At 42.9% G+C, this 20,154-nt stretch overlaps 2 protein-coding genes across 2 annotated transcripts in view; one reads left to right on the top strand and one right to left on the bottom strand.

Moving 5' to 3' along the window:
• Positions 1–805: 805 nt before the first annotated feature.
• amd1 (adenosylmethionine decarboxylase 1) lies at positions 806–13,994 on the bottom strand. Its single transcript, XM_062550111.1, has 9 exons — positions 13,575–13,994; positions 9,124–9,210; positions 6,658–6,784; positions 5,756–5,858; positions 5,605–5,647; positions 5,342–5,486; positions 4,988–5,080; positions 4,694–4,849; positions 806–4,555 (listed from the first exon to the last, which is right to left on the bottom strand). The coding sequence occupies exons 1-9, from the start codon at positions 13,682–13,684 to the stop codon at positions 4,412–4,414; spliced, it is 1,008 nt and encodes a 335-aa protein (XP_062406095.1). The 5' UTR covers positions 13,685–13,994; the 3' UTR covers positions 806–4,411.
• Positions 13,995–14,777: 783 nt separating this feature from the next.
• cdk19 (cyclin dependent kinase 19) overlaps positions 14,778–20,154 on the top strand; it is a 48,723-nt gene continuing 43,346 nt past the window's right edge. Inside the window, exon 1 of the mRNA XM_062550110.1 lies at positions 14,778–14,905. Coding sequence (XP_062406094.1) covers positions 14,778–14,905 — 128 coding nt within the window. The remainder of the gene's footprint in view (positions 14,906–20,154) is intronic.

Genomic DNA, 20,154 nt, shown 5'->3' with positions numbered 1-20,154 from the left:
TAGCTGTCCAGCTTCTAACCTCAGGTCACTCCATACAAAGGGTTTTATGTTGCCTGTTAGTAACTAATTTGCCCTGGGAGTCTTAACTATGAATTTCACATAACTATTTGTATTGCTGTTTATTCTTTGCATGCTGTTTGCTCTTTGTCCAGAGTGTGTCACTGAAGGGCCATTTTTCAGCTCGCCTTTACCGTCCACATCTGAACACACAGAAACACTAGACAAAAGGTTCATCGTATTTTGCCAACAGTGCATGCGCACTTCGGACAGAACAAAGCCAGACGTAGGCTACAAAGTGGGCAGAGTCAGACCTAAGCAAATTAATAGAGGATAAGATAGATCAGAATTTAACACTGGTGCTATGAAGTGATTGGTCAATTCAGTTTCACTTCAGCAGAGTCTTGATTTAGCCTCCCACTACCTATTTTGCCACCTAACTCTGGCCTTATGTGATAAGCATGGTTCCTCTATGGTTTATGAAGGGTTACTTCTCTGAAATCTCTCACACAAACATGTCAGTACATTCAGGCCTTCTTAACTATGGAGATAACTTTGTTTTCTGGCCCCTCAAATGTGATGTCCGAGATATTAGATTTTCAGTGCATTCATCCGATGCAGTTAAAGAAGAAAGAAACAAAAAGGTCATCTAGATATTGGATCAATCTTACCCCCTTAGACTTGTTAACTACATTAGTCTATTATAAATCATTCAGTCTGCATAGCCTCTGAAAATAGCTTGAGCGCAGACATTTAAACCAATCATTTGGTTTCTATTTGGAGCAAGAAATCAGTCTTGACAACAATGTGGATTTTATTTTCTTTTTTATTAAAGCATCAAGCTCAGTACAGATATATTTAGCACATCTTGACCAAGCAGAGAATAGCAAGAGAATTAGAACAGCAAAGTCTTCCCTTCGAAACATCCTGATACCAAATCCTGTCATGGCATCCTTCCCCACAAGAGAGGAGGCTGGTGGTTTCTGCTTTCCCCAGGGATCTCAACGACACCAGGGGAAGGCAGAGAAAGAGGAAAAATAAGAAAAGAAAAGAAAAAAAACATGATTGATTATCTAGCCGCTTAACTTCAGAACAAATTAAAGTTTGGAACACCAAAGTTTTTAACATCCAAAATAAAAAAAATACAGACAAAAAAACCCTATGTTATTGGTCCGCAGCAGAAACGCATCCCTTACAAAAATGTATTGTAAAAAAATAGCTTGACTGCAAAAAATGTCATTAGTCATCTTGTATATTTAGAAAGTAAACGAAACAAAAAACCCCATAATGCTCCAAACTTCGTCAACTTGAATTAACCACTTCTCAAACTTTCGCTCCAAAATATGACTTCATCCAGAAAATAAAATCTTGTGTTTGACAGTGCTTATGCTAATGTCCGCTAGTACAATATATACGCTCCTGTAGAACTATGGCTGCCTCTATAACTATGGCGATACTGAAGCCTAGCGCGATCGGAAGGCAAAGAGCTGGCTTGGTTGGTCCTCTGCCAAAGTGAAAATTGAACAAAACCCACTCCTCAATCCACAACAGGCCTTACTGGAGGAGACTGTGCCAATTGTCAACATTGCACAGGTCCTTGCCTTGCGAACGCGTCGCTTCATTGAAGTGGTCCGCTTGTAATATCACATTCTTCTTCAGAAACTAAGTCTGTGTCGGTTTCAACAGTGTGCAACTCGCATCCTTTCAGAGTCTTATAGGAGCTTATCCGTGTTGTCTCCCTCTCTCCCACCTCTACCTAAACCGAATTCCTATCCTTTTCAAAATAAAAATACATTTTAAAAAATATCCCAGTGTTGAAAGCAGTTCAGGGCTTGAGTCTCCAACTCTCCTACTCAACTCCACTAAAAACTGGTCTCCTCTCCTGCTCTCAAGTCAGCAAATTTCACCACTCAGTCTGCAATCTCTGGCGGGAGAAGCTTCATGAAGACTACTGACTGGCCAATGGAAAAGAACAGTCCCCTCTTCAAAATGCCTTTCAGCAAAACTGCAATCGAATGACAAAAGCCCACACGGGTTTGTTTCAACACCAACTGAATAGTCACAGACCTGCTTTCAGCACTTTAGATGGGAATAATCAAAAAAGAAAAGAAACAAAAAAATATATATTTTATATATATTTATATATATATATATATATTAGGAAGGAGTCACCACCTGTTCTCAAACATTATCAGGATGCCCCGATCCTATCTACAGTTTTTTTTCTCTTTTTATACATTTTTATGTAACTAAACAAGAAGTGAGGAAAAAGGACATTGATTTTACATTTTTTTCCTTATCTTTCTGTTTTTTTTTTCTTTACTTATACATGAGGAACGAGAAATGCAGCACATACAACTGTCAAGCAATACAGCACTAGTAGTCACATGCACCATTGGAACACAGGATCTTTCCGTCGACGTAAACAAAAGGGGCATTGATGCGAACTCCAAAAAAAGTGCAGTGGAGTCACATTTAGGGGACCTGTTCATGACAGCGGGGCAGGGAGAGAGAAAAAAAAAACGTCTGTGCACAATAAAATTAATAAAACGGCAGTTTATGCAACAGTTTAGTGTGGAATGATCCGGGGTGACCCTGGCATGCTCAGATTGGTTGTAACCCATTGTGTTGGTCACCAATTTCTAAACGGGAGGGGGAAAGCGACAGACACAGAAAAAAAAAGAAAAAAAAAAGTGATGGTAACACGAGAGGGCGGCGGGTCAGAGCTGGACAGACATTGTTTAACGAAAGAGAAAGTGCTTTGCTGGGCTAGCGCTGCTCTAAGCAAAAGAGTCCCAATTCATTCAGCGAGAGAGGGCAGTCGAGAGGGCAGTCGCACAGCGGTGGTCAAGCATCGTTCGGGGAGGGGGGTGGGGCAGTGGGCGAGGGTAGGGGTCAAGGAGACTCCACAACCCACACCCACCTTCCTTCAAACAATAAGTACAGTGACATTTGGCGAGGCTATGTGTAGGGCCCACATCTATGGGGTCCTCAGCTTATAAACATTCCTCAGAAAAGGCCAACTAGGACCATCCGTTATCATTTTATTCTCCCAGATTTCGCTTTTCAAAAGAAACTACATTCAAACTCACTCACACATTTTTTTTAAACATCTACATTCAATTTGGACCAGAACAGAAACACCTGAACTGAAAGCTAACCAACAGTTAGTGGTGGACACCTATGTTGTCAGCAAATTGCATGACTACATATTAGTGGTGGAATCTCAAATGAGGGGTGGACTACATCCTAGTTCAACGGGCCTGACAGTTGGCGTAAAAAAAGTGCCAGCCAATTGTACACATTGCATATCTACTTAGTTGACCAACCAAACACAAGGCATGTTTCAATTCGGGGACTGGTGCTCTGAAAAGCATTTTATTTTTAGCCAATTGTCAGGGGGGAGCTAAGGCAGACAAACCGTAGGAGAGCCGACCCAATTAACAAACAGCCTACGAGCAGGGGGCTCCAACTCCATGGAGAATTCAAATCAAGCACATCCATCAGCATTTCTCCCCATGGGCCTAATACTTCATAAAATAAATAAATTATTTACTTATTTATTATTATTTTTTTTAATTTGCCTTGAAAACTGCCATTATTACATGGTGGTAAATGAGTGTAGTTTAATTGAAAAGCCAAATCGCTATCCCTGTAGCATGCAAAGGGTTTCATGGTGAGAGGAACCCTGTGTGCAAGAGATACAACCACACCACACACACACACACACACACACGGGGAGAGAAACGGGGGCGGAAGCTAACCCAACCCTGCCCTAATTATGGCAAAGATGCTTCATCCGGAGGGGTTATTATTAGAGAGAAAAAAAAAATTGCACAGTGAGCTTCAACTTGAGACAGAGCAGGAGTAGGATGAGGAAGGAGGAGGTCATGGAGAACTGCGAGGCGGAGTGGTTGGGTGGACCCACACAACGCGCGTTAGCAGTCTTGGGGGCCCAATCTCAGCATGCCAGGGTACAGGCCTAGTGAGCGCGGAAGCCTTGTCTGTGGGGGATGAGGGGGGACACCTGCAGGAAGGGCCCGTGGCGGCGGAAAGGAGGGCGACGCCCCCTTGCCCACCGCCCCAAAACGAGCTGCTGTAATTCCTCTACATGCACTTCAAGATCACAGCAAGAGTGAGCTAGGATATCTACACGAACAGGAGAGCTTTCATGCAAGAGGGCTAAGTCAAAGGTACAAGTAGTAGGCATACGATTCAAACTGGACAGGGGGAAACTAAACCTCTTGGCCGCGGTGCTATCATCCTTATCATGGCCAAGAACCTCGACACAGAATGTCAGAAGAACAGAAGAAATAGAAGTAGGAGAAAGAGGAGGAGGAGGAGGAAGACGGCGACCGAGCAATCGCTCTCGGCGGCCGGCTTTCTTTTTACGCTTTTTCTTCATTTCTCTCGTTCAGCTCTGCTGGTTCTGCTGGCGGTTCTTGGCGTAACTGTTAAAAACAAAATTGTAATCGTTGAACTGGGCCAACTGGCGATCCAGGCGCTTGTAGCCCTCGAGTTTCTGGGCGGAGGAGAAAACACTGCGACACTTGGAGCTCTGTATCACAAAAGACAAAAAAAGGGAGAGAGAGAGAGAGAGAATTCATTAGATCCATTCTCTAAATCAGTAAGTCAACTAAGTGACCATACCTTTTTCTACAATGCATGCGGACACGTAACCATATTTGGCACATACCTGGTTGACAAAAAGCGTAGTCACAAATTTCCCTGGCTGGAAGACATCCACAACCTTGCGGATGAGATCCTCGTAGGAACTTTGGGAGAGGTTGGTTTCAAAGCTAACGTAAGAGAACTCTGGCTCTGGAGTGATGTGGATCGTCCAGTAAGTTCCCTGTGACACACAATCAAACGCAATCAGATGGGCAAACCGATAGTGTTCCATTTGACAGGAGTACTTATTTGAATGTGCATAGAACAGTTGACAAGAGCAAGAATCTATTGAATTAGTTCATTCTCTTTTAGAACTTACATCCGTTTTCATTCCATTCATTGAATATCCACAAGGATTGAACATTGTGGCATCAATCACAGAACCTGGGATCAGGTCACGAATTCCACTCATCTGTGTAAACAAACGCAAAAACAAACACATCAAACAGCCATTCTGACATTACTTTATCAAAGGCCATGACATGTTGCTCAAAGAGTTTCCCCAAGGGTCATGCATTTTGAAAGCACGCCCTTGCATGCAACATCCTGATGCAATATGTCAACAAACTGTTGCATTTCACAAACAGTTTAGAAATAGATAACGGACAAAATACATGAGCAACTGAACGAGAAGAGGGACTGCTCGCTCGCTCGGTCTCCCGACTGTACTTACACGAGTGACATCATTTGCAGAAACACCGTCTTTCATGTAGAACTGGTCCATCACCGCTGGGTCGAGATCACTCATCAGAACTTCCAGGGTCTGATCCGCATGCTTGTTCTCCCAGAACTCTGGCAGATCCAGAGTAAAAAGGTACCTGGAGGGGCATGGTACGGAGATTTGGAGTGTTAGAGAAGACACCCACATAACCTGGACAAGGACTACAGTATGTGTCAAATTTGTTTACTTTTAATGCATGCAAGAAATGTGCTTACCAGCAGTCAGAATTCAAACGACCCATACAGTAGGCTGCTCCATCTAAAAGGGAAAAAGAGGAAATTATTATCCCACACACGGATACACAAATACAAAAGAATACGATTTTACAACTCTTGCCTTAAACATCTTAAGTTTTGGGATTCTTACTTGGAAAAATCTGGCTCAGAAAATCCACTTCTTCCTGGAAATTCCGGTGAGGGAACTCCTGATGGCTGGGCTTCATGAAGTTCTTGCGAGAATAGAAGAAATTCTGCAAGGAACGAGGAAAAATTTTTTTTAAGCATCGTGTCTAACGTTAGGGCTAGCTTGCCCTAGCTTGTCTGCAACAGAGAATGAAACAGAGAACGTTAAGGCGGGGATCACACTAGCCAGCGGCACGCGGCAGGTTTCCTATTGTTTTCTATGGTTCGGCAGCGGAACGGTGACAACGCTGGCGTACCGCTAGCGTTGAGCAAACTGGGAGTTGGACTTGGTTCAACTTTGAAGCGCAACGCTCGGCACATCACAATCAGTTTTAGAATGTTTAGGTATTTTGACCAATCAGATGCGTCTAACAAGTAGCGGCAAAGATTGAACTTAGCAACGAGATTGAATGTTTTGGATGTATTATTATGGTCTGAGCGTTGCGTTACGCTTGCCGCTGCCGCTTGCCGCTGGCTAATGTGATCCCCGCCTAATAAGAGAATGCCAAGAACACCTTCACCCGCTGGCTGGTAAGAAACGTTAATAAGAGAATGCCAAGAACACCTTCACCCACTGGCTGGTAAGAAACGTTAATAAGAGAATGCCAAGAACACCTTCACCCACTGGCTGGTAAGAAACGTTAATAAGAGTATGCCAAGAACACCTTCACCCACTGGCTGGTAAGAAACGTTAATAAGAGAATGCCAAGAACACCTTCACCCACTGGCTGGTAAGAAACGTTTCAATACATACACCTTCAATAACTGTGCCAGTGGGACATGATGTGGGCTATCGGCTGTATGTACAAGTCTAGTGTTACTTGTAGTGTTAAACCAGGTGTTGTGTTGCGCTCGATCCCTCCTCACCTCGATGGCATCAAAGCCGCAGTACTCTCTGGCGAGCTCCAGCAGGGGCACCAGCGCTTGAAGTAAGAGGGTGGTACCACATGTCTTCAAAATGAAACGTCTCTTGGAGACAAACATGCTACTCTCACTGAAAAGAAAACACAAACAAGAAAGAAGAGCAGATTTAAAATTCATTCCTCATCACATCAACACGTATTCATCTGGCAGACCATTTATCCAAAGCGACTTGCAGCATTAGAATGCCATTTAAGCTACTGCTATTTACCGTACCTGTATGCATTTTAACATTTAAGACACACTGATCGTCACACCTTTAATAAAGTAGTACATCACCACCATCACACCAACTTAGCTCGTAAAAGGAGTCAATAAAGTAAGATAGGGCAGGTGGCAAACAGTGGCAAAGTAGCTGCTGCACTTTGAGCGGTTTCTCTGTAATGGCTCAACTAGTACAGTAGACTTGTCCCTCCAGCTTTTTATTTGCAGTCAGTCACTAGTGCGTGCTAAAGTTCGGCACAACCGCACTTCTGACTTCGTAGTGTCAATGACCAGTGATGACCGATGACCATTGGCACGGCAGCACCTACACTACGCATCTGTGTGCACACACAGGGGACAGCAGTCGTACTCCCCGTTTCCTCACAGTTTGTCCAGGTTCATTAAGGGCAGGGCAGGGCCGTGACGAACCACCAGACCATAGCAACTAGCTCTGCCCTCAGCGATCCCAGTGATGGCTCACCGCTCCTCAGGCGCAGGCTACACCTAATCAGACGACGGTAAACAGATTAGCGCATCACCACCACACCGAGTGCAGAGGCGGAAACGCACTCGGCTCAGCCTCGCCCCAATCACAGGCTGTTGGCAAGGAACCGGAGACCATGTGACTTCTCTCTTAGGGCGTGGATGCTCCAGTAGGAAAATAAGTCACTCACCTAGTTGGCAACTGGTGTTAACGGTAAACAGCAACTAAAACTGAAAGGGTGCATCTTGGAAACTCGTTTCCAAATGACTGACTGACTATAATGTGCAGCGGAAGTGATAGTAAAAACTCATTTTAATTCTAATTAGTTTTAATGCAAAAACTATTTGTTCTGAAATATACCATTATTACAGTATAGTAGCATGAAATCCATTTTAAATTTTAACCATAAAAAGAAAATCCAGCTTTACAATTATGCGGCTATTAATCCTTTTAATCTGCATGACGACAGAATGAATTCAGCCTGGCTCTCAGGTGCAGTGTGCAAACAAAAGACGTCTGGCTTGTTTTTGTTATTTAAAATGGAGTAGATCAGCGAGGGCCATTCTCCTGAGCAAATGCACACGCGTCAGCAAAGACAGGCCCGCTGCGGAGGGAGTAAGAGCGCTGTTCCCATGACAACGGTCGGCAGGGAGACCGCGCGAGGCAGAGTGCTCAGGCACTCTCTGAGGAGCCTGATAGGAAGGGAGGGGTTGGTGACGGCTGGGCCAGTGAGGGCATTGCTAGGGAAAATCTTTCCCTCGCATCCCTAGCTCAGCTATAGTCTTCCTGGCAAGGTCGTGCGCCGGTCAGACAGAGGCTGATCCCCATCCTTCGGTCAAGCCAAATAATCTGACTTTCTCCTTCAGAGACATGAGCGAGCGTGTGTGCGTGTGTGCGGCATCTTGCCAGTCAGGTTGTCTGAATGAATAGTCTGCGCTCCCTTAGTCAGCTTGATTGCCAAAATACTCCCATGCCTCAATGGGCCCTTTCTGAAATGGCTTTCTTAACACATTCAAAGTTTACTTTACAAATACTTAGGAATGACCAAGTTAATTCACTTGTGTGTTTAGTGGAGAATGTGAGCACGATCAAGTTGGGACCCAACGTCAGGGTGTCCAGACAGGTCTGACCCAGGGGCAGAGGTCATCAGCACAAGATTAGCCACTGCATTATCAGTCTGTGGACAATTTAGAGTACTGGCATGCCTGTCTACAAGTACAGACTGGCTCTTTGTATTTGAGTGTGAACGAGACTAAACTCTAAATTTCACTAAATTTCTTCGGTTAATGAGGTTGATACACAGGGGCAGTTAATATGGTATTAATATGGTTTTGTTTCTTTCAACTGGCATAAAACACCGTCCTGGGGCTTATACACAATGTGGAAACACAGGAAACTACTGCAGTGTGTGTGTGTGTGTGTGTGTGTGTGTGTGTGTGTGTGTGTGTGTAAGGGGAGGACATTCAAGGTTTAGACAACAGTTGGGGAAGCCTGTGTGAAATGGTCTCAGCATACCACTGACTTGATTCAGGGGGGGAAGAGAGAGGGAGGGAGCACATAGCTAACTGCCGTGGCGATTCTAGCACCCGGTCACCGAAGCGTTTGGAACACGGACAGTGCGACACACGTTCAGGGCTGTTTAATCCCTGCTGTCTAATCCCCTGTGAGTAAAAAGGGAAAGGGGCAAACACAAGGTGAACTCTGGAGGCGACCGGGACACTCACCTGAGTATATAAGCTTCCTGCTTGTCAGTTTTTGTCACACTAATGATCAAACAATGCACATTCTCCAGAAGTTTGTCCCACTCAAACCTGCAGAAAGACAGAGAGAAAAAAAATAGATGAATAACAAGGAAAAATGCAAACTCAAGTAGGCAATTTATTTGAATAACCAAATAAAATATTAAATTGGTAAGCAAACACATACACCACATGCACCCACCATCCCACTTGGGTGCTTTGTATGAGGTCAAATAACCACCTGCTTCTATTTTTTCACCCAGTACAATTCATTGAACTTCCAGGAACAGCAGAGGGGTCTATTAGAGGCATATGAATTCATTTCAGCCGGTTTCTAAATACAACATTTCACGAGCCAACGAGGTGAGCAAACACTCCAATTGAAATAAACAGTCTGCCAAAACCAAACCCATCACAGGCTTTGCCAAGGCAATAAGTCTATCTTAAGGGGGGGGATGATGGATCATGGTGTGATCTATGACCCAAAACAAGGGCTGTGAAACTATTATAAAAGACAGGTGAAGGACAAAGAAAGACGTGGCACGCTTCATAGCCATGCTGGCTGCCAGCCATCTGCCATTACAGTTCAAGGACGGCCGCGGAGGATAGAGCTACTGTAGCCGTGTCGGAGACACTCTCGGAGCGATGTCCCGCAAGCCGACGCCTCAGTGCGCTGCTGGTTCTCTACCACGACTCTCAAGATCGAGGCTTGGGGCTGGGAGACAAAGAGAAACGTGACCGACCGCTCACGGGGGTCACAGAGAGGGGCGCACGCTCAACGTTTACAGCAGCACTGTCCATCCACAAAAGCCAGGAGCAGGCGGGCGTTTGTTCATGGTGCATTTTACAACCTCCACAGACCAGACCAGAGTGTGGCAAGGGAAGAGCAGCTGCAGGAAGATCCATTTGCCAGCTCAGAAGCACATGACGACTAATACAAACACTACCTCAGGGCAGTAAATGTCGCAGCCGAGTCTGTGATGAACAATAGCAGGTTCACTAGAGTGCGCATCAGTTCAGTCAATAAGCACCGAGCTCCTAAAAACATTCTCTTCCAACAGCCTTTTTTTTTGGCCCGTCACATGCTCATAAATCCTGTGTGAGATTTTATTTGCTTCCCTCAACCCCCCAGAGAAGTAGCCATTTGAATATAATTCTTTCAGCAACTTGAGTGGGCATTGATCACACATTTTCTCTATTTACAAGTCAAAACATTTCCTGGAAAGCTAGTAACATTGTGAGTTCATTGCCAATTTCCATGGCATATCCCAAGAGGAAACTAGCCAGATGAAAAGCAGGAGTTCTGGTTACTACACACTGGTGACATATTGTGGCTACACTTCTGAGCAGACAACTGTCAGAGGGAGACCAAAGCCAGTATCTCATGTGTCAGCCTGGAGAAAACTGACCCTGCTGCTATTTCTGGTGACTGTGGCCTGTGACACCTCTGAGGCAAGAATGGACTGAGGTAACGTAAGGATATAGTGTGTGGTTACAATGGACATCCTAAGCCTTGTGTTCATCCGGTCCAACTGGCAGTGTTTAACACAAGCAGGCAGGCAGGTAGGCAGGTAGGTAGGTGTGTACTGTATGTGCTGATTTAGATTGAGAACTGGTCATTTGGTGGCATTTTAGCAACAACGAACACATTGTAAAACCACTTAACCACAGAGTTGAGAAACATTGTGCAAATAGCTTACGATTTTAACAGACCCAACGGACATTTTGGAATTTGGATGTGCAATACCCTCAATGATAAACCCAACACAGAGATGCAACACAAAACACGGGGCGAACTGGACCCTGACACTCAGTAAACTGTAAAGTGGGATACTATTAAGCCACCATACTTCGGTCATCTCCTTACTTTGTCTCCACACTTTTATAACAAGAAATACAAAGAGGATGAAAAGCTCACTTTACATTTCAACACAGTCCCACCAATTCATCCATTTTTCACTACAACAAGATTACATTCTCAATAGAACTGCTTTATTAATAGCTTATAACCTCACTGTAGCCAACAGAACAGAACTAGCCAATACATAATCTAACATATTTACCTAACGTTAAGATGGGACGTAAAAAATAAAATAAAAACAATAATAATATGAAATAAAAAACAACTTTGTGGCATTATACAGGAAACTAAATCCGATTTTAGCCCACACAGAATCACGGGATAAAAGCTGCTGTACGCGTGAAAGGAAGCAAGACCAGTGAGATTTGTGAATCAGATGCTCTTGAGGACTTATTTGGACATTGGCCGGTTCCCAGCTCTACTGATCTACTGAGCACTCCTCTCGGCCATTAATCTAAGATGGTGCCGGTAAACCAATACTCAGCCGGCCTGGCCATTCTCTCGCCCAGGATTGGCCTGGCTCTTCTTCCGACCACGACAAAAGCTCAACAGTAGTGTAAAGACAGCAGAAGACTTGTTCTGGAACTTACTAATAGATAGTAAAATCAATGTCAAACTTACAAGAGTAAAAAAAAACTCAGTCATAATACGGATATGAAAACATTCTGCCCCACACAAATTAAACACTATATTTCAGGTGAAGACTGAAGAAAAAAAAATGTTTTAACTCAAAGTTAGTGTCACATGGAGTCATGGACCAATGTGTACTTGAAAGTGACAATTAGTTTGTCTTGGAGGTCCTCTACGCCTGCTTAGGCTACTTTCATAGGCAACATTTGCACGTGGTCTCTGACAGAATGAGAACCTCAATTTTTTTGGAACACCCTCTGGGGTGCGCGCGTGTTCCTGAGCGTCTCCTCCTCCGTCCCACCTCAACATCTGTCTACAGCCTGCAAACCCACTTGGCAATGGAACCCAAATGGGGTCTTGTATGAGAATCTGCAGTCGTATACGACTGAGCCCATATGCTCCCAACCAATCAACGACATGGGAGGAGAGAATGTCACGAACATAAAACGTGACCCATTCACTTGGAAAGTAGTAAAGTAACTTGGTAGCAAATTCGGCCCACAACTCATAATAAACTATGGAAAGTAAGTTCATTAACAAGTTACCCAAAACTGAGAAACAGAGAAAACAGAGAAGCCAGATAAAATGTTTCCAAACTTAAGTGCGTAACCAAATTTCAAATATACCCATTTTTGGTACTAGCTTCTTCATCTGGCAATTAATCTTGTTTTAGTTTGGTTTTGTTTTCTTTTTTAAAAAAAGGCTACAGCACTAAATTGTTGCAAAAGTGGAACCGGCTACGTTACAATGTGTAGAAAATGATGAATGAGCAACTATTGAATGAGGACTGTATATGGGTCGTTTGTTGAAGTACATTAACGTTTTAGTGCAATACATCAGAATGCTCATGCATACTCAGTGTTTCAATAAACCTAGCATCACTCAGACCATTTCTTAGCAGATGTTATAAATCTTGTGGAAGCATTGCGGCATTTCACTCAACCTACTGCGGAGTCGCGGGCAATGCCACATGCTCAGGCCCACATGCGTCACACGAAAAAGACCACCATAAAATTACGGACGAAAGGTACACAATATCACATTTTTTCTTGTAAAGCCGCCCACAATGTATTTAGACTGTTACCGAAGCTGGATTTCGAGAGTGTAAGCGTAAGATTAATGTCACGGCTTTTCGGATAGGAAAACTACGCAGTCGTTGAGCAACGTTAGCTCGTAAGCTAACACTACCTTAGCATAATTCTAAACTCGGTTCGACTTCAACGTGGGGGGCGGTGAATCTTATTGGAGACACCAAAAGTAGCTAATGTTAAAGACCATCTCTCCGAATAACGTCACTGAATTTGCCTCAAAGATTAAGACGTTGACAACCAAGCTACATTAGTTTTACAAACTGGATCTACGGCTTAGTTGGCCACTTCACGTTATCATTGCCAGAAACGTTGCAGTTCATTCATTCATTGATTGACTAGGCAACAGAAAACTGTTTGATGTGATCACCTTAAATTTACACTGCCCATTGTTAATGAATGTCTGAATAATGTACGAAGAGATAAGAGGGTCTGACAGATGAGGCAAGCGATCAATTTAATTAAAACGTATAGAACATTGAAGAATGGGGGATGGTAACAAGCTCGACTCACTGCCTCGAGCCGACCACAAGTCAATCACATAGAAAGTACGCTAGCAAGCTAGCGTTACTCCATTAGCAGATAACAGGCTAGCACAACTAGTCAAAGATGTCAAGGAATAGTCATCATGATTCCTCTCGTTATACCAGTGCCTATAACTAAGCCAATAAGATATGTAATGTCATACCTAACGACATTACGTGTCAAGTGAATGGATAACGTTGTACCACGGATAAATGAGCTTGGCTAATGTTGATAGAATCCCTAGAAGCTAATGGTATCGTTAACGTTAAGTTAGTATACATGACATGTCATTATCATCACCTGTGACGATACATACAGAGATACAAACTAACCTTGGGATGGTGCGGAGGTCCCCAGTTCCTTTGGTCTCATCTTGCCGGGAGAACCACACCTCCAACAGCTTCTCGGTCCCTTCGAAGAAGTGTGCACCGTTCTCTTCCATCGTGAGACAACAGACACCAACAACAGAAATTATACGTTGGTTATTTTTCTCAACTTAATTAGTCCTTGCTTGATAGTTATAAGTTATTGTCTAGGTACAGTCCTTTAGCAATCCAGATGTAGTTTCTTGGTTTTACGGTCTTCCCCTTTACAGAGAATACTGTGAGCGAGTGCTAGCTAATATCGCCGGCCATACTGTGAAAGCGCAGATTGCAGTATGCGCGTTGCTTTTATCTTCAGGTCTGATACGTCATCTTCAAGTTGGACGTATCACAATTTAGAACTCCTCCTTAATACATTTCGATTGGTTTTAGAAACTGTCAATTACACCAAGGTTGCGTAAAGGCATTTGCTGGGAATGGAGTCGCTGATGGCGGGCTTGTTCATGGGTTATTTATAAGTGAATAGCGCGACTATTAAAACTACAGTTCATGGAACATTTCTAAGAAAGCATAACATTATCTTAACCTGCATGAATGCTTGTTTGCGAAGAATTGCTTATACAATGATAATTGAAAGCTGTATTCCTAACTGGGTTGTAACCTTTGAATTAAAGTGAAACTAAAACGTTACACTTTGGCAGAATGGTCCCACATGCATCTAATGTTGGATAAAAATGAATTATTAGAATAATTGGTCCACTGCCACTGTTTGACAAACGATGCCTTTTGATCAAGTGATGCTAGTTTTGGTCAAACGAAATCAGAGTAGCAAGAATGGGATAATTGTTAAAAGTTTGGTCTGGAGTCCTTCCTCGAATCGTATATAAAAAAACATAATATTGATGCCCACGTTTTTTTCAAACCATGTATGACTACGCAAGTGCAGCAACCGCAACGCGATATGCGGGTGTAGTTTAATCAACTCCGTACCTTCGTCTACACTGTATACCTTGGAGTTGTTAAAAACTCTCTTTCCCAGACACCCATGCGTGCCAATAAAAAACGTCAACGAGCCAGTGAACATTAAGCGGAGCAGACCAAAATCCCAAACAAGGAAATGGTGGGGGAATAAAACGATCAGATTATTTAATTAATGCATGTAATAATTAATATTTTATTTTATTGTAAATTAAGATATATTTATGGGTTAAAATGGATTACGACTTCAAAACAAAGCTCGCGGCCGATCGAGAGAAGGTGGAAGATCTGTTCGAATATGAAGGTTGCAAAGTGGGTCGAGGCACCTACGGGCACGTTTATAAAGCTAAACGCAAAGACGGGTAAGAGAGATAGAATATCTTACTCCTTATTTGAATTTCATTACATTTTCGCAAACATTTCGTTTGTAATATCCTAGCAGATCGAGCAAGGAGTTGTTTGAATTGGCCTGTTGGCTTCCCATGGCTGTTTTTGTTTTCATGTAGGCTACGCACTCGCTCACTCACTCTCTCATCGGTCCTCCCCCAAACAACACTGTGATGTTTATTTTTTGTCAGACGCTGTAGGGTCAGGATGCTTAAATGCAGCACTATAGGTAAGCAGTTGCCGACAACAAAGCTAACAGTGAAGCACAACATGTTCAGATGAACGACTTGTGTAGCAAATTGTAAAAAACATTCTTTTGTCATGTGGTTGAAATCCCGATAGGTATGCAACTTAAGTCAGTGATTGAACTTGACTAACTAAATCTATGGAAACCTTAAGATGTCATTCGTTTATATTTACTTCAGACCCCTTCCTGACGAGATCTCGACTGGCTTGTCATTATCTTAAATAACTTTGTTTTCTCTAGATAACGACATAGGCCTATGCTAAGTAATTAGATATCTAGGCAACATAAACAAGTAAGCAACGTGTATGCCCTGACTGGGCAGTGAACGTGAGCTTGATGTTGTGGTGGACATATTAGGCTAGTTATCAGCTTGGCAAGGTCTTGGGAGATTAATGTGTGATAGCTGAACTAAAATAAATCCCATTGAATCAGCAGCATGCATGCAGCCTGGCTAGTATTAGACAGGGTTAGTGGCAAGCGTGGCATAGAAGTTGTGAGACCTCAAACCTGTGGGTATTCACTCCAGCAAGCTATTGCAGCCTTGAACTCCTGCACAGTCATTGCTCCCAAAATACCACATCAAACAGGCCAGGGCATTACATGGAGTAACCTAATCTATTAATTTTCTGTCACTGGAAAATTATGTTTCCCAAGGTAGGCTTTGGAAAACAATGTTTTCTTATCTAATTTATATTCTGCAACACCACAACGAAAACATGACCTATGATTAGTTTTTTCTTATGAACTACCTATTGTTTGCATATTAATATTTTATGTCGATTGTATGTCTATGATCATACCTGTATGCTGTTTCCCATAACTGGCTTTATATGTGGGGCTGCCTTCTCCTCACAGGCTTACAACAGCATATTAAAAGATAGACTGGATAAACTTGAGATAGTATGGTATCCTGGTTAGTCATTTCATGTAGGACTAAAACATTGTATAAGGTTCTGTAGGTGCAGAACAAGTTGTTATGAACCACAGATCTGAAGATGTACAATAAACAGCACATTTCACTGCTACTTCACCTCTTTATAAAGCATGCAAAGCCAACTATGACTAAGCTCACTCTTAATAACACATTGGTTATACTGGTTGTGCAGATTGGTTATATATTGGTTATAATGCAGGAGCAGGAATTGATTAACTTTACTCACCTGTCAGTATGATCTTCTGGTACAGTTATCTCACTCTTAATACAATCATTTCTGTTCACCGTGTTTTGATCATCAGCTGGCATAGGAAGAATATCTCTTTTAGTAGACCTTCTCATTTTTAGCCCTCAGAGAGTTACTGACCAAACTGTAATTTGGGCTGGAGCATTATTTTGTTTCTGTTTTCCAGCCATAAGCAAGAATATAACTCATTTGAGTTTTATTTGTGGGTTTTAGTTGGCTTAAACACCTGCAATGCCTGTTGTCAGAGCACTCCGGGCTGTGGGGCTAAGGAGGCACGGCTGAAGTTACTCAGTTTTGAGTGTTCTTCATATTATCTTATTCTTGGCCATAATAGATGTCTTTATAAGATATACGAGATGAAAACATGTCAGAAATCAAACACAAATTTGTTGGCAGACACACAGAGATCTTTGCTTTATTTTTCTTTCTGTAATTTAGGTAATTTAGCAGGTCATCAGTAAAACAGCCACAGGTTTCATTGATTGCGGAAGAGTGACTATGTAGGCCTAATGTCACATTTGCCTCTTCCCACATTTGTATACAAATATATTATCCTCCTCCTCATCATGATGCTTTCTACAAACACTGCGAAATCCGAGGCCTTTTGTTTGCACGAGAGAATAATCTGATTAAGGGGCGAGTGATTAAACATTGTTTTGTGAGGAGAGCATTTCCTGCATAATATAGTAATTGCAAGGACAAAAAGTGCTGTAGTGTCAACCTCTGTGTGTATAAATAGATCCATTGTAACTACCACAATGAGATCTTAGCTCCATAGATATTACACGGTTGCCTCAGTTGTTGTTGTTGTTGTTGGTGGTACATGTTATTTTGGGGGGGATTAACTTCAAAGTTTTGCACTTAATCTTGATCTAGATCTACTAGCTCATACATGGGTCTCTGAAAACCATGGCCTTGTGCACAGAGTAGGAGGTTGACTGTAGTGTCCCCCCTCCATGAGATGGGCTAGGGTCAATGTCTGGAGACTCTGTGGGCCCCTGCAAGAATTAATGGAGGAAACTAGTCACTCTGAATAGGCCTGTGTCTTAGATTCAGCTTTGCCCGGCTGATTAAAGTAGAGGGAGTCTAGTCTGCTTGCTGAAGTAGAGGGAGTGTACTGTAGGCCAGTTAGTTAAGGTCAGCAAGATGTTTTGTTAGCCTCTACTACAGCTTCAGAGTTGTATACAGTCCCTAAAGTTCCATATGGTCTAGACTAGAGTCTTTCCCACCACAGTGTGTGAGCATGTGTGTTTGTGTGTGTGTGTGTGTGTGTGTGTTCTGCTTGCTAAGGTAGAGGTAGTCTAGTCTGTTATGGTCAGCAAGCTGTTTTGTTTGCCTCTACAGCTCCAGAGTTGTATACAGTCCCTACGGTTCCTGTCCTGTTCCTGAACATTTCAATCACACATTGGATTAGTGCTTCAGTACTCTTAGCATTGTTTGGTTCTAAGCACAAGTAAAAGCTTTGAGGTGATTGTTATATTTCGTAAGAAGCATCAGGTGTTCTGTGAATGTAGTTTGAGCATGGAGAAAAGAGTGGAAGGTTTCGAAAGATGTTCTGTAGCGTTTGTGAAAAACTGTAGGCCCAAGTGTTCCCCCTAAAATGTTTTGAGCAGTGTATTATGCAAGACATATCACTAAAAGAAGCTGGATGTGCCCTGAAAGGGATGGGGGAGGGTTATAGTGAAAGAACGGAAGAAAGGAAGAGAGAGAGTATGGGAGAGGGAGAGTAAGGAAGAGAGGGGAGGTGGGCAAGCAACAAGTTAAGCGACTTCTTGTTCCTGTTTCTCTTTTGTCTTGTTGTCTGTTCAGGTCTGATGGTTCATGTTGAAGTGAAGAGCTGGTCTGTCTGACCTGCGGGGCAGTGCTGGGTATTTTGTGATCTCACACCACTCTCTGTCCAGTTCGTTTTAGTTAGGCATTTGCAAGGCTAGAGAAAATACAGAGTAACCCTATATCTGAGGACAAGTGGTCCCTTTGGAGTTTTTTTCTGTTCTTTTTTGTTTTGAGTGCGTATCTCTTAGTGTTTACACAGCCATAATCAAGACACGCCTTATAGAAGCGGCCTCAAACACTAGACTACTGTGTCTGTCTTGTCTGTCCTGTCAAGCAGTACTTCAACAGTCTGTGTGCCCAAAATCAAAGCCCCCCCCCCTCTCAAGCCTGAAGCCTTCACAAAGGCCTACGTGGGCTTGCTTCGACGGAGCTGTTTGTCCTGATGCCGCGTTGGCCTGCCCTGGTGCTTGTGTGTTGGGGAGTTCAACAAATGTATACACAAGGCTACTAGATCTTTCACTGCCACTGAGACAGAGGCTGACTGGCTCAGGAATGGAGGCCACTGTGCAGCAAATAAGTAGTACGGTTCATTAGAATCAGTAGCCTACAGGAGGCATAGATAAAAGCAACACTTTACATCAACACATTTGACAAGGGATACACGATGGAATATACAATCACCATTAATAATAGCCTAAACAACTACATCTACGCCCATGGGCATTCTGGGAATACTCACTCGACAGAAAACATCACAAATGACAGCAAAACCCAAAGACGTTACAACTTATTCATTTTTATTATAACCTATGGACATGTGTTCGAGAGCTCAGACATCCAGCAGCTGGCCTTGGCCCCTCTCTCTTCTTTCAGTCCACATTGCTCCTATCAAGAAGCCCATTCCTGCAAAAAGAGTACTTGAACATCCGTAGATTAATTTACTTGAGATCGACTTGACTTTATGAGTATAAAATATTTTCCTAATTGCTATTGCACACGTTTCTGAAACTTTGTCAAAACTCACAACAAAGACCAAAAATACTTTACAAAATATCTTAGCATCTCTTACAAGCACACACATCACTCAAAAACAAACTCTTCTTAAAGTGTATTTTTGCAACAACTTTTGCATCACAACATAATAACTCATTCCTGTAATAATGAGAGTTATTACACATGCTAGACATTATCGTGTATGTGTAATAACTCTCATTATTACAGGAATGAGTTTCAACATTCTGTATCCTACTAATGCCAACCCTTGGCGGCACAGGCGGGGCTCTTGGCTCATCTGGTGGAGCTGCCACGGTGCTTGTATGTTGGGAGTTCAGCGGCGGGCTCTTCTGGACGAGGCCAATCAGTTTGTACAGGAGGCTACTAGTGTTTGCACTGCCACTGAGACGGGCTGGCTAGCTCAGAGAGGGAGGCCACCACATGTGCAGCAAATAAGCAGTACAGATAGCAACACGTAGACATCTCTCTCTGCAAAGCCTACGATTAAATGTAATGGATTTAATATTCAACTCAGGTAGACCGGTCTTGTTCACAACACTAAGCTATTTACGGTTACTGCCATATAGGCCTAGCCACAATCAAACAGCGTCTGTGCTTTATAGAGGCGGCCTCAAACACTAGACTACTGTGTCTGTCTTGTCTGTCCTGTCAAGCAGTACTTCAACAGTCTGTGTGCCCAAAATCAAAAAAAGTGTGGGGACCACTGCTGTAAAGGAACTTCAGCAAACAGAGTTCTATGGATGACACCAAAAGTAGTGTTAAAGAGTGCAGTAGCACAGCACTAACATCTCAAAATGGGCCGCCAGTGTTTTTTGTGATTTATGGTTCCATATGGGCATCGTGGTCATGTTATATTCAACTGTTTAAATGCAACGTTTGTTGTCTATCTTTGTAGCATTTTATGTATAAATGAAGGGACTACTGTAATTATCAGACGATGCCTGGATTGACCCAGCTACTCTGATTTGTCAATGACGGATGCATTGACACATTCACTTTTTTTATTTGC

The sequence above is a fragment of the Sardina pilchardus genome, chromosome 12 (assembly GCF_963854185.1).
Source record: "Sardina pilchardus chromosome 12, fSarPil1.1, whole genome shotgun sequence".
NCBI classification, from domain to species: domain Eukaryota; kingdom Metazoa; phylum Chordata; class Actinopteri; order Clupeiformes; family Clupeidae; genus Sardina; species Sardina pilchardus.
Note: the sequence above shows the minus strand (reverse complement) of the source record. Positions and strands in the feature narration are given on the sequence as shown.